Raw genomic sequence first — 14,515 nt, forward strand, 5'->3', positions numbered from 1 at the left:
TGTTACGTAGTAACAGGCGGAACCTTAGGTATTCATGGGAGGTGGGGAGCAATCCATGTTGCAGCACGGTAGAGCTATACATGGGGGAGGTGTCCAAGAGGGAACAGAGCTGCTTGCTCAGCTCCTGGCCAACTTCTGGTCACTTCCTCCACTACCCACAAGCAAATCGGGCCCTTGTGATGCTGATTCCTGGTGGGTGGGTTTGTGTACGTTCTAGGACCCTGTGGGTCTCTCCAGTAAACTCTCCTGTGAGGCTGGGAGTTTCTCCCACCACTGCAACCCCCAGAAGTTTTTTCAGTCAAAGGTTTGAGGCTTTAAATTCCAGCACTAGAACCCTGGGTTGCATGGTCTGTCTTGCTCCCTTGTTGTTCCTCCTGGTCTACCCACACGTAAATGTGGGACCACCCGCTCTGCCAGCTACCACCTTGCCCAACCTGGTCCTCCAGCTGCTGCCTTGCCATGCGTCCTTACCATGCTGGCTTCCCATCGCCGACCCTCCTACCCGTCACCATGAATGCTTCTTTAACTCCTTGGTTGTCACTTCCATACAGTTCAATATTTTGTCAGTTCTGGTTTTTTGTTTTTTAAATTTGTTGTCGTCATTCTTTTGTTGTGTGAGGAAGCAAAGTGTATCTACCTATGCCTCTATCTTGGCCACAAGTCCTACCTTCTCAATATCAATTCCAAATAATCATTTGATGTTGATGACACAGAAGTAGTTGCACTATGTGTTATATTTATTTTAAGTAGGTTGTACAGATTTACCTCACATAATTACCTTGACCCTATAACCCAAGGAGGTATGAATCTTATTGTTAGATGAGAAAATTGAGGCACAGGAAAGGTTAAGTGGTTCCATGTAAGTGGCTTATGTAGCAGTGCTGAGATTTTAACCCAAGACATCCGGTTAGAATCCACAATCCTAATCATTACACTATATTAAAATGTAACGATAGGTGTGCTCAATGGTTGATTTTCCCTACTGTTGGCATTAAATAGCCTCTGGATTACCTCTAAATCGCTCTCACTAAGAAGGTCTAGATCCTCAGGGATAAAGCTCCTTCTGACTCATTTACTGGCCCATTTATCACTTGCATGAGTTTCATATTTTTATCATTGACTATTTGAAATAAAAAGAAACATGGGAATCAGAATCACATCATTTTACAAATAAAGAAACTGGGACTCCATATAGCACAGTGAGAACAGATGAGCCAGAAAGACCTGACATTGTATCCTGATTCCACTTAGAGGCTGTGAAATCCTGGACACCTTATTTAATATTTCTGAGCCTCAGTTTCTCCATCTATAAATCAGAAATAATCATACTGGCCTCACACTATTTGGTCAAAAGTAATAAAGGTGATGCTGAACTTGGTGTGGGGAACATACTGAGCTCACTAAACTTTAGTCCCCGGCCCTTCCCTGAATGATGCCCAAAGTCACCCTTCTCCCCATCATCATTTAGCCAAGGCTAGAGCCCAAGATCTACCAAGTAAATGATCTTTCTTCCACAACAAGCTCTCAAGAAACATATTTGATGAGTGCAAGTATCACATGCTACTGTTGCTAAGAGCCAAGTTTGGATTTCTTTTCATTTTAAACCAGTTCATTGTAAGAACTGAAAATATGGACCAAAGCTAAATGACTTGGCTTTTTAAACAAACAGATTTTCCCTCTTGAAGATTTCACCGGAAAAAAGACATGATTTTAAGATCATGCACCATACCCATCAGGATAAACTACAGGAACAGTTAATCTATCCAAAAGTGATTTCCCAACTGCTTCAATTTCATCAAATTGCTCCTCATCGTTAATAGCTTCAGGTTCTTCTGGACAGTCTTGCAAAATCTGCAACAAAGCAGCAACATCAGGAAACAGAGAAAGGAAATAAAGCTCACGCAAATTTAGGAAACTGAAGTTGTTTATATTTTGTTTTATTTTAGCATTTTCATGTGCACTATTGTACCAGATTGATCTATTACTGGCAAAACTGGCTCAAGAAAGTCAAATAAAATGAAATATATAATCCCTACTAATATATAATTGGAGAAAGAAAAGGTCTATAGTGATTTCCAAGAAAAAAAAAACAATTACTTGTAAGAAAGCTCATACTGTACTTAAGAAATATTCTTTTACTCATCAAGTACTTATTATATGTTTATTTAGTGCTTGGGATAGAAATGAGGTATACATTTTGACCTCCAGGTGTTTATATAAGTAGAAAACAACATATACTCCAAGTATGAGCACAAAGCTGCTGTGATGATCTAGTTGCATACTTCATAGTTATTTTAAAAATTCATCTGCTGACTTAACTGATGTAAACTGGTATGACTATAATTCAAATATAGGGAAGTTCTACAGCCCTTGGTATTATTTTCTTTTCCCTTAACTATTACCATTTAAATTAAAGTACCAAAAAAAAAAAACCCTGCAAAATTTGGGGAAGGGAAAAGAAAAAGTACTTATTTTTGCAATTTCTTTTCTTATGATATACATTACTGAATCTGATAGTTTATTTCAGTATTACTGAGATTTTTTATGTTCTAAAATTCTAGATTTAATTTAAATATTTTCCCAATCATACTATACAATTTGATTATAATTGTTATAGTCACACTTACTGGTATAAAACCAAATACAGTCAAGAAGAAAATAAAATCTGATAACAGAAGGTTTTATCATAGGTTCGCACAGCAAAATAACCTTAAGTCAAGTTTACTGTAAGCATGACAAAGGCCATGGAGTAGAAAGAATAGAAATGGTAATCTTCTATTAAAAGACTACCAACCATGAGTATTCTTACACGACCTCTGAAAGCAGTCTAGATTTTAAAATGTCCTTGCTGACACCTTTAAAAACCAGTATCGGGATGAGAAATAGGGCCAGTGGTCACCCTGGGACAGGAGAGAGGGGCAGCAGAAGCAGTGTGTTCAAAGGGACTGGGGGCGTCTCTGCGATGCTGGTAATGTTCTGTTGTTTGAATAGTGCACTGATTACAAACGTGGGTTCACTTTGTTAAACTTAACTGAGCAAAACATTTATGATCTCTATGCTATGTTAATATACACATCAATAAAAAGTTTTCATTAAAATAATCAGTAGATGAACAAGTTCACCCATTTTGCATATTTTTATTTATTATCATTAGGCCCATTTTAAACTAAAACACTGACCTGTGGAGTTCAGTTACCACCTCAGACAGAGTTTACTATGAACGCTGCCCAACAAATGTAGTTCACAAAACAGACATAAACTGCTTAATTCCTGAGGATTTTGGCAACATCTTTTCTGTTCCGGACAAGGTTATCACATTTACAACTGAGGTTTCTCATATCTTAAACTGTACTAAAAAGGTCCTACACATAAACTTTCATTTTAAAAGAGAGAGCAAAACAAATTTAACTACATAAAAAGCTCCTTTTCAGAAGGGAAATGTAAAGCTCAGGTGCTATAAATTTTCACTGTCCTGAGTTTTAAAAAAAGTTCTATTGAAAATTGCCCAGGAACCCTGCCTATTCATTTCTGGTTTCTTGGACTAAATAATTCATTACATAATAAATTTTAGAATTATTCTTTAAATGATAACATATGAAAAAAGGTTTTAATTCTGATCCTTATCCTCATTTCAGTTGGACAAACTATTTTAAACAGTCAAAAATTTAAAAGTGTCCTTTTAAATAACTTATGACAATTTACAGCAGTTATCAAAGCAAAGTTTCCCTTCCCAGAATAATGAATGATATGGGAGTCACGACACCCTAAACAATAGACAGCACATTCTGGGCAGCAGGTCTGGTGAGGAGAGAAGTGCTATGGACGGGACAACTGAGCCGTTTAGAATCTCTCCAACCATGGTGCTGTGCTCCACCACAGGTATCAATTACTAAGAGAATGTGCCTAAACACACCTTAAACAACAGAATATAAATTTCTCTTAAAAATCACATAATTATTAAAGTTAACATATTTTAAACATACACAATACTACTGTGACATTTTTTTAAAAAAGCAAACCTTTTCGGCGTTTGAATGAAATGCAACAGCCATCTCCAGCCTATGCACTCTCTCTTCAGATGCTATTGTAAACTGTTTCCATACTCTGTTCAGTCGAGGAAGTGTGTCCCCAGATGACCGGGAAGTGCAGCGCAGAGACTGGCACAACACAACTGTGGCCTGTAGCAACTGTCTTCCATAGTCATAAGTGCTCTAAAAAAAATTAACAATCATGAAATTGGAATAAAAGGATTCTGAAAAGAGGGTTGGCAAAGTGTGCAGGAGGACTCTGGCTGGAATTAAGTGACACTAATGGATATCAATACCCAGTGGCTCCATGGGCACTTTACTGCGAACTGTCAGCCTGCACAAATAATGAAGGGGAAGCAATACGTTAGTCTCCAGTAAGTTTCCTTCTTATTCTGTGTTCTCCATCCCAGTCTGCTCTATTCCATGAGTCAAAAAGATTGTCTGTTCAGTCATTAATTGAGACAAGTGGCTGAAAACAGGCACTTTATATTCCATATAGGAAACCACACTGTTACACTGTGAGCTCAATTATTATGGAAATTAAGAAAGATATTTTCCATAACAAAAAAATCTGTGTTTTTATGCTAACATTGATGAGATGCAGAAACTGGGGTTTCTGATTTACCAATATTAACAAATATTTTATGTTAACTTTCATGAATGGTTAGATTGCCTAAAACAATGCTGTAATATATAATATAAATCATACAGAACCTGTATTCAGGGAAAATAAACCCTTTCAAGTTTATGCCGGCTAGTTTTGATGCACCAGCTGACATTCTTAGTTCTGTGATAGTTCTAGAATAACGTAACTAGCCTTCTTGGACTTGGAGGGTTAAGTTACATTATAATCATGCAGAAAGCTATTCAAACACTGAGCTTGTAGAAAAGGAAGATAATCAGTTCTGCACCTGTGCAACATCAACAAATTTTCTATGCTTTTCCAGTAAAACTTTCGTTTCCTGAGCATCATCGCCCAGTCTGATGTGGGTCTTAAGCAGAGCATCCAGAAGTTCACTCAACCATTCTACTGCCTAAATGAAAAGAAACAACAGTGAAGTCAGATTCATAAGTCTCTACTTATTATATCAAAATATCATATTTATAAAAAAAAGCATATCATGTGATTAATCTATTAGTTATAACTTAAGTTTCTAATAGCTGATTTCAATCAGTGACCAGCTACAGGAATTAATGATATCACCTCCTAATTCAATATTTAAAAAAATTTAAAGACAAGACCTGTTAAAGAGAAGCACTCTTTTAAAATTATTATCACATGATTTACTTTAGTAGATCATGTGCTTATGTAATCCAGATCTTACTAAATCTCTTTAGGGATTTATGTTACCATTTAAAGCCATAAATTTCCTCTATATTAAGCTTAAATGATGTTCTCTTATGCTAACTACAAAAAAATAGCAAATTGTTTACCTAGTTGAAAAATACCCTTGAGGGTTTAAAATGCAATGTACTATCCAGCCCTTATCCTGGTATATAATTGATAAAAAGTCAACAATAATAAATAGTAAATAACCCCAATTTCTAGCTCATTAGAGGATTTCATGAAGAAGATACATCAAATGAGACCAGTAAGATAACTGGGAATACTGAACTTTTATTATTTCAACAGCATAAACTAGAATCTGACTTAATGTTACTTTCTTAGGACCATGAAACATACTTTGTTTATAGTTAGGTGAAATTAATCTTCTAATAAAAATCAACTACATAACGTGCTGGATCCCTACCTGGGCAGCATCTTCTTCACATTTAAACAACTGCACCATCTGTAGCATCTTTAACCTTCGTACATCTACCATGTCTTCACATCTAAGAAACCCAAACATAAATTTAGAACAGCACTTCAGATATGTAACATCATTATCTCGCATACACATTCTATAGTATGCTGAAATATTTAATCCAACACTATGGAGACTATTTTGTACTGACATAATAATTTTAAGGATATCGATATCTATGTCACATCAAAACTTCAAAATACCTGAATGATGCTGAATCCCAAACCCTCCTGAGAACAACACGGATCCTGCCAAGGGCTGAAGCAAAGCATAAACACAGGTAGTACACTAAAACCCGAAGATCTGCCTTGTCAATTACCGTTAAGCCAGTTTCAAAGTAAAAGTGCAAAGTTTCTCAAATACTAATTTAGAAGATGATGTTCAAGGAAATTAAAAAAATTAACACTTTTCATTCCATTACATTACTAAGAATAATATTTAACTTCGAATAAAAGAAACACAAAAACTCCACCTATGTCCTTAAGAAGAAAAAAACTATTGCTCTCTGGGTGTACAGAAATACAATATAGAGTATTTTTAAATTTACTATGGTCTGCCTGGATAACACACAGACTAAACTTTTAAGGTGACTCGACTAAACTCAGCTCTGATCCCAATCCCTTCATTCCCATGCAATTCTATTATGGACTTTAGGTGGGAAGTAGAAATCTCACTGCAATTCCCAATACAAATAACAACTTAGCCAGGAGGCACTAAGCTCCACTATAACTGAGGTACTTAAAGAAAACTTAGTAACAATACAGACATCATTGTCACAAGGCTATTTTGTTAAAATGAAACTTAGTATATTATTAAAATGAAACTTAAAGTCATTCTACAAAAGATGGAAGGGAGGTGATGATAATAATTATTTCTAAAACATGAAGCTAAAAAACAATGTAAGGCATTTTAATGATAAAGATGGTATCATCCACATATTCAACTCATCATGTATTGAGCAATGTGCTTGGGAAAAAATAAAACATGGTGCCCAAGATGGTCCCATTTTGGGAGATGGATGTTTAAATAAACAATGTGATGTTAATGTAGAGCTGTATAAAGGATTTATGGGAATAGGGAGGAACAAGTGACTAACTTGTCTTAGAAATCTAAAAAGGCTTCCAAGGATAAGTATCCCAGAGTCTTGAAGAAAAGAAGAAACCCACTAGGTAGAAAATGAGAAAGGAAGCAGTTTAAGTCATGAACGCATCAAACAGCACGATGCATTCAGAAAAATGAAAACAATGGTGTAGTCTGGGGGTAAGATACAGGTGATGGGACCACAGGATTGGATTTCAGTTTCCTACACTATTCCAAGGAGACAGAACTTCATCTGAGAAAATAGGAAGTCGCTGAGAGAGGTTCTATACAAAGAAATTGTGTAATTAGATATGCTCTTGTGTATAACAGAATAGAGAGGAGCAAGATGAGGTAGAGAAATACTGAACAAAGAAATGTTCAGGATAACAAAAAAGCAGAACTTTTGACATCTGACGTACTTGTAGAGATGAGGAAGAGTAAGAATTTTAGGATAAATCCCAAGTTGGGTAACTGCTGGTAACTTTCCTAGACAGGAAATTAGAGGAGAAGAGCAAGTTTTGGGGGAGAATGATTCTAATCTGGACATACTGATTTGATGAGTGTCGGGGGCATCCAGATGGAGATACTCAGTAGGCAAGTGGAATTATGGGCCTAAGCACAGGAGAGGGGTTTGCGTCAGAGCCATAACTACTCAATCACAATCATATTAAAGAAAGTCATTAAAGCAGTGAGACTGTCTAGGGAGAACACATAAACTGAGAAGAAAATTTGGCTTCAGAACAAACCATAGAAACACTGACATCAGCTAGAGGACAAAGAAACAGTGAAAACCGAGAGGAAGCACAGCAGCAGAAGGAGTGCCATGAGGGTGTTTTTGAAGAAGACACGACTGTCAAGGAGTTTCGAAAAGGAAAAAATTCAGTTGTTACCTAAGATGATTCAGAGTGGTCAGGCAAAGTCAGGACTAAAAGTATTCCTGGATTTTGGGCAATTGAGTGCTTATTATATGTGCCAATTACAAAGTCATTGGAGACATCAGTAAGAGCAAATTCAGTGAAATGGTGAGTGTAGAAGTCAGATTGTGGAGGGTGGGAAAGTAAATGGAAGTGAGGAAGCAGTATGAGTGTACATAAGACCTTCAGAAGACTTCACTGTCAAGAATGAAAGCACTAGGGCTAGAAGAAAAAGAAAATTAAAGGGGAACATCATATATGCATGTGTGTAATTGTTTATTTTTTTTTAAAAATAGGATTTCAGCATTTAAATGAGGGACAGGTATCAGAGTAGAGAATGAGAGTTAATGGAGTGAGGAGGCATGAGGGTATATGAAAGGAATGACTGATAAGAGCAGAGCTACATCACCTTTTATGATGAGAATGAATAGTGCAATGGATACATGTGCAAATATGAGGGTAGAAGAAATTTCTGCCTATTTTCTCTGTGATATGGGGGAAAGTTTCTGTAGGTTTTGTAAATGACTTTAAAATTTCTAAGTGTACAAAAAAATTCATACAAGTATGCTAGATTGTGTATACATGCATAGATTAATTTAAACCATCACTCCACACACAGCCAGCCCTCTGCATCTGTGGGTTCCACATGCATGGATTCAACCAACTGTGGATTGAAAATGTTTGGAAAAAAGTTATGCAGTTCCTGATGTGTACCTGTAGTAAGAATTATAGTGAATTATCAGGAATGAAGAAATTATTTCAGTGCCCTCACTCAGTGGTTTTCATGGAGTCCTCTTAAATGGAAAAGCATCTGTCATTTTTCGACAGATTCACAAAAAAAGAGAGAACGAGTGTAAGGTGGAGTTTAACACTGAAAATATTCACCCAAAATATTTAACATTGTTGCTGATGAGTACTATGTAGCTAGGTCTATGGCAGTTACATCTGTACTGAACATGTACTGACTTTTTTTTCTTGTTATTATTCCCCAGTAGTAGAGTATAACAACTGTTTACGTAGCATTTACACTATATTAGGTATTATATGTAATCTAGAGATTTACAGTATACGGGAGGATGTACTTAGGTTATATGCAAATACAATACCATCTTATGTAAGGGATCTGAGAATCTGTGAATTTTCATATCTGTGGGGTCCTGGAACCAATCCTCGCTGGGTGCAGAGGGACAACCATAGTTTGCAGTTGCTATTGCAAACTGAGTTTTCAAAGAATCCTCTAATTCCTAGTTCTTTAATCAATTGAAACCAAACATCGTTTTACCCTTACCCATCTTTTCCATCATCTTACTCTAATAAACATCAATCTCTAGTCTAATCCTTCTATAGCAAGTATGAGAACAATGGATATCTGACAATTTGTAAGAAGTTTTGATGAAAAAACAGATCAATGTAGATGACAGATAGCACCAACTAAATAAAAAGAAAACTGAAAAACAAAATTCTCCAAAAAGGGTTTTCTTAAAGGACCGAAGAATCATAGGATACACTGGGGATAGGAATGCAAAGTACTTGAGTGTAACTGAAATTCTCACTATTGTGTAAAAGGGAAAAGGTGCCCATTCATTAACTGAACTGTCATAATTTGTTAGTACAATTATACATAGGAACTATTACAGTCACCAAAAACTTACTACATGTCTACTATATAACAGGTAAAAACTTTTAGTTTGGATAAAAAATATATATGATATCATTTTTCATTTTAATTAATATGGTGTCTTAACAAAAATACAATTAACAGTCAAACTTTGCCTTTGTTTCCTAAGCTGCATATCTTCCATGACTCCTTGAATGTGATCCACATTTTCTTTATTTTCAATGGTTACATCCTTTCCATAGGCCCAGGATGCCTGATTGGAGATCTGATCCAGCAGACCTTGACCCTTTTCACGTAAACCTTGCAATCCGACATCTAAAACAAAAGTTTAATTAGATTTAATCTCTTAAACAACAGAAGTGTTTTCCCTCCAGCTAAGCCCACTAGCAGATACTGTACTTGGATCCTATTAACCTATCTTGGAATGGAGTCCTCTACATATTTTGAGCAACAAAACCTCTTTAAATGTGACTCAAATCAGTGTTCCCCTCCCAATGACAAATTCTCCTTAAAGAGATTTTCAAAGGGGTAAATTTCCACAGATAATAATAGTTTTTAATACTGAAAGCAGGAAAAAAGTGTGACAACTTTTATTTTAATGAGTAACAGTTTTCCATTTTTTCTTTTATGCTTTTATATAGTCCAATTTTTAGGGGAACAAGGTAAATATTTAGTTCCAAAAAAGATAACAGTTACAAGACTTCAAATCACTCAAGCAATATTAAAGGATGCTGAACATTTTGAGCATAAGCACTATCAAGCTTATATCCAACAAGAAGCAACACTTAGAATATGTTAGCAATACTGCAAATTAGAGAAATAAACAGGAATTTCTTTTCCTTCTCAAAGAAAAATTGTGGCTCAAGAAAACTTCTGACATTTTCACATAAACTTCACTTGGGATTATTAAATACTAAATATGTATATCAAGCATATCATCTGTTAAAATAACAAAAACTCTGAGCATGGAAAACACCAATACAAACATGATTTTTCAAAACCTTTTAATAATTAATTAATCTAGTCCAAACACATATTACCACTTTCTATTAAACCCCTGCCTGAGGTTTCTGCTGCTTCTCCTACATTCGCCTTTGCCCTCCTATCCCACTCAATCCAGCCCTACTTCCCACTTTTAACATCCACTGCCTACCTCTCCAAGAATGACCTAGGGAAAGTCACTGTATTTACCACTCTGCTAATGTTAAAGGGCTTGATGTCAAGTGAGAGAATTGGACCATTCTCCTTTTAGAGAGTAGGTAATCTTGGCAATATTTCAGTTTGGAGAAACAAATAAACAGAACCAAACCAACTATTTTTTCACAAGGTTAGGATATAGCAACAAAAATCCTTGCATAAAACACAGTTTTGGGCATACAGTGTTTATTGCAAAACACTTCACAGCTAATTACAGTTTACACATGCACTACAAATAACTTCCTAGTATATGCAAGACATAGCACCTGTAGATATAGCTGGGTAAATAAGAGAGGCTAAAGGTCCAATGAATGAAGAGTGACTGATCAATTATGCCCTTCAAGGGAAAAAACTTTTTTATACTAATTTTTCCTGTAAATATGAGTTCAATATACATGACTTGTCTAACCATGCTTAATATTTTTTTAAAAGAACCTCTATGTTTCAGCATTTTTAAAATCTGCTTACCAACACTTTTCAGCTTCTCTTCAAGCAGTTTTAAAGTTTGCTGAATCGATGCTCCATCAGCTGGTGCTACATCTACGCACAACATCCCTAATAAGCCATCCAACTGCTGAGACAACTAAAGCAGAGGGACACCAAAGAGATAACCCTGATGTAATCAGCATCTAAAATGTTTAATGATTAATGAGGTTTATCTCTAGTGAGGTTATCACAAATATACTTGAAAAAGACTATGCTGTTAAAAGACAAGAACGGATAATTAGAACACATGTTATCTGAAAGGCAGAGCAAAGATGCATGCACCAGAAAGGCAAAGAAATATACTCAGGTCAGCAGTATAAAAGTTATGAAACTTCCATTTTATTCTATGTTATAAAGCATGAACACTGAGAAACCATCAAAGTAAAAATATCTACTAGTTGGGACACTCTATGTAGACAAAAAAAGGTTTAGCTGCATGCAGATTAACTTAAAATTTTTTTGAAAAAAATCAAAGATTTTATCTCATTTCCCCCTCCAGTACATTATTTTACTGTTCCAGAAAAATAATTAGGAGACATGCAAATCTGCAAATATTATGTGCAGATGGGTGTTCAGATAATTTCAAGAAAAGAAAAGCAATCAGAGAAGACACTTACATCTTGGGCAACCCCATGAAATTCAAGAGCAGCTTGTAAGAGGTTTTGCCTAAATTCTAGCTGACTGGCCTGTCGATAACAAACATCACTAAGTTGTTGCTGGAGGGACTTCAGTTCCACAAGATCTTCCTCATCCCCAGCATTTAAGAGTGCTGCAATTTGCTGATTAAGCTCCACATATACTGCAAACCATTCCTATAATAGAGACATCACAATAAAGTAAATTAAAGATAAAATTATCTTTATTATTTGCTGGAGAACTACATTATATTTCCTAATTTCTCCAGATACACTAAGTAACATACAAAAGAATTTTCTTAGGCAAAATTATTTAACTGAGATGAAAAGTCTCTAACCCCCACCTCCTTCCATTGCAATCCTCGGAGCTCATTCCTGCCAAGAGCAACATTTCCTATAGCCTTATGCTGCCTGGCCTCTAAATGTTCCCTTCTCTTGTTTTATGTTGAACCTGTCCACTTTTAGAGAAAGCAGTTAGTCCTGTGCTGTTTTCATTTTCATAGCTGGCATGCCCGAAAGCCTTCAGATAAGGGGATGGCTGCCTCAGTTCTTGTAACTATTTCCAGCTCATTTCTCCAAAATCCGTATCTCACTTAAAGTGCATGCTGTCAGATTACGGCACACCTTCCCAACCTTTCCTGTTGCATGCCCTCATCCAGGGAGTTTAGCAAAGTCATTGCCTTCCTCTCAGCATCAGCCTTCTTATTGACTTCCACCATGCAGACATCCACTCAACACTGAACTCTCAGTTCCTTGACTCCTTCCCTTGTCTCCAACTATCCTGTCCTCATCTGATCTCAGCTACTCACTCCAATGGGCATAAAAAATCTTGTAGTTATATAACAGCTTCCAAAATCTCAACTTTAAGAATCCTAGTCTCCAACCACCAGCTACCAGCTCTCCAATTCACACCCTTCAGTATGCTCACTCTTCTAACCTCACGGAGTCTACCAATCCATTCACTTCAGCATCTTTTACTGCCCAGCACTCAGGAGCCCTTTGTCCTTACTTCTATCTTTGATCAGAGGGCTCTTCTCCCTTCCATCAAATTCACCTGTCAAACCTCAGTCCTACTTTTTTTGCCTACTATCTCTACACAAATAGGTAAATATGGCTACTCATGGTTATCCTTTAAAAATTACTACTAGCTCTGACCGGCATTGGTTCAGTTGATTGAGAATCAATCCACAAAGCAAAAGGTCACCTGTTTGATTCCTAGGTAGGGCTCATGCCTGGGTTGCAAGCCCAGTCCCTGGTTGGAGTATGTAATGCACCTATGTTTCTCTCTCACATCGATATTTCTCTCCCTCTCCTTTTCCCACCCTTCCCTTCTCTCTAAAAATAAAAAAATAATTTTTAAAAGTTACTATTAAATAGGCCTTTAGCAATCCTATTACGTTTCTCTACTCAATTCACTTTTCCATTCTCATGATTATTTGTTTAACTCCTTAAATCTCCAACTTTTTTTTCACCTCTTTACTCTCAAACAGAAATCTAACTTCTTAACTCACTAGGAAGCAATCAGGTAAGTCTCTCATCTCACCAACAAATCTATAACCTTCCCTGCTTCTGCAGCCTTATGCTTCGCCCTCCCTACTGTAATAACAAATGAGCCATCCCAGTGTGTAAGGGCCAACCACTTGGCTGGTGTGTTATATGCTACCCTCTGTTGCCTATACAAAGGCTTTGCTCTTGCTATTCTCTTCTCTCTCTTTCCCATCAAGTCTCCTTTTTCAATTACATTTCCATTAGCATACAAATAATGTAAGTATATTAAAACAAAACACACCCTTAAGATATGTGTGTTTTACTGTACATAAATTAAACCTCCACAGAAACCCCAACAAATCCCATTAAAGGAGTTCTCTATACTCATTCTATCATTTCCTATTCTCTAATTGTGCTTTCCACCCTTATGAAGCCACTTTTGTCAAATTCTGAGTCTTATCTGACTGGACTCCTCAGCTGCATTTGACAAACATGACCAATGCCTCTTCCTTAAAATGCCCTTTTCTCTTGTCTCCTCAGACACAAGGCTCCTTTTGGCCTCCCTGCTGGCTCTCCTTCCTCTTCTTGCCCTCTAAATTTAGGAGTGACCCAGAGTTCAGGTTTCCAAGGCTTTTTGTGATTAAATCAATACTCATTGGGATTGGCTGATTTCATCTAGTCCCATGCCTTTAAAAAACATATATGGGCTTGTAACTGCCAAATTAATATCCTCAATGCTAGATACTGATTACCCAACTGTCTACTAGCCATCTTCATTCAGATGACTCTTAGATATCTAAAATTCAACCTGTCCCCAAAGATACTGATTTTCAAGCCTCCCAACCTGCTTCTCTTGCAAGTTTTGCCACCTTAATAGTAGTTGCTATGACCAAACCTCTGATTCTTCTTAAAAGAGCAAGTCTTGCTGGCTTAATCCATGAATCCGACAACGTCTCATAACTTCTACGGCTTCCATTCTATTAGTCTCCTTTCTTCCTATTTTGTTGTTAGTCCTTACTCCCTATTCTCCACATAATAGCCAGTGATCTTTTAAAAAACATTAATCAATTCTCGGCTAATAAATTTATTTTTAGCTTCACTTAATTATGCATTTAGAAAGCATCTAAAACTTAGTACTTGACTATTTTTAATAGAAAATGGTATGTTAAAAGTTTCTCTAAATTCTACTTCTATTAACCAATCAATAAGCTAGAAATTTGTCATCATAATTTCATAAAACCTGAAGAATTCCAATACATGTTTT

The 14,515-nt window shown here is 36.3% G+C and overlaps 1 protein-coding gene across 1 annotated transcript in view; it reads right to left on the reverse strand.

The window, feature by feature from the left end:
* SESTD1 (SEC14 and spectrin domain containing 1) overlaps positions 1 to 14,515 on the reverse strand; it is a 98,114-nt gene that overhangs the window by 8,417 nt on the left and 75,182 nt on the right. The window contains exons 11-17 of the mRNA XM_037130031.2: positions 11,746 to 11,940; positions 11,111 to 11,225; positions 9,601 to 9,760; positions 5,780 to 5,861; positions 4,940 to 5,062; positions 4,020 to 4,211; positions 1,730 to 1,851 (exon numbers count right to left, since the gene is read on the reverse strand). Coding sequence (XP_036985926.1) covers positions 1,730 to 1,851; positions 4,020 to 4,211; positions 4,940 to 5,062; positions 5,780 to 5,861; positions 9,601 to 9,760; positions 11,111 to 11,225; positions 11,746 to 11,940 — 989 coding nt within the window. The remainder of the gene's footprint in view (positions 1 to 1,729; positions 1,852 to 4,019; positions 4,212 to 4,939; positions 5,063 to 5,779; positions 5,862 to 9,600; positions 9,761 to 11,110; positions 11,226 to 11,745; positions 11,941 to 14,515) is intronic.

The sequence above is a fragment of the Artibeus jamaicensis genome, unplaced genomic scaffold (genome assembly GCF_021234435.1).
Source record: "Artibeus jamaicensis isolate MK-2021 breed Jamaican fruit bat unplaced genomic scaffold, CSHL_Jam_final contig_391, whole genome shotgun sequence".
NCBI lineage: Eukaryota > Metazoa > Chordata > Mammalia > Chiroptera > Phyllostomidae > Artibeus > Artibeus jamaicensis.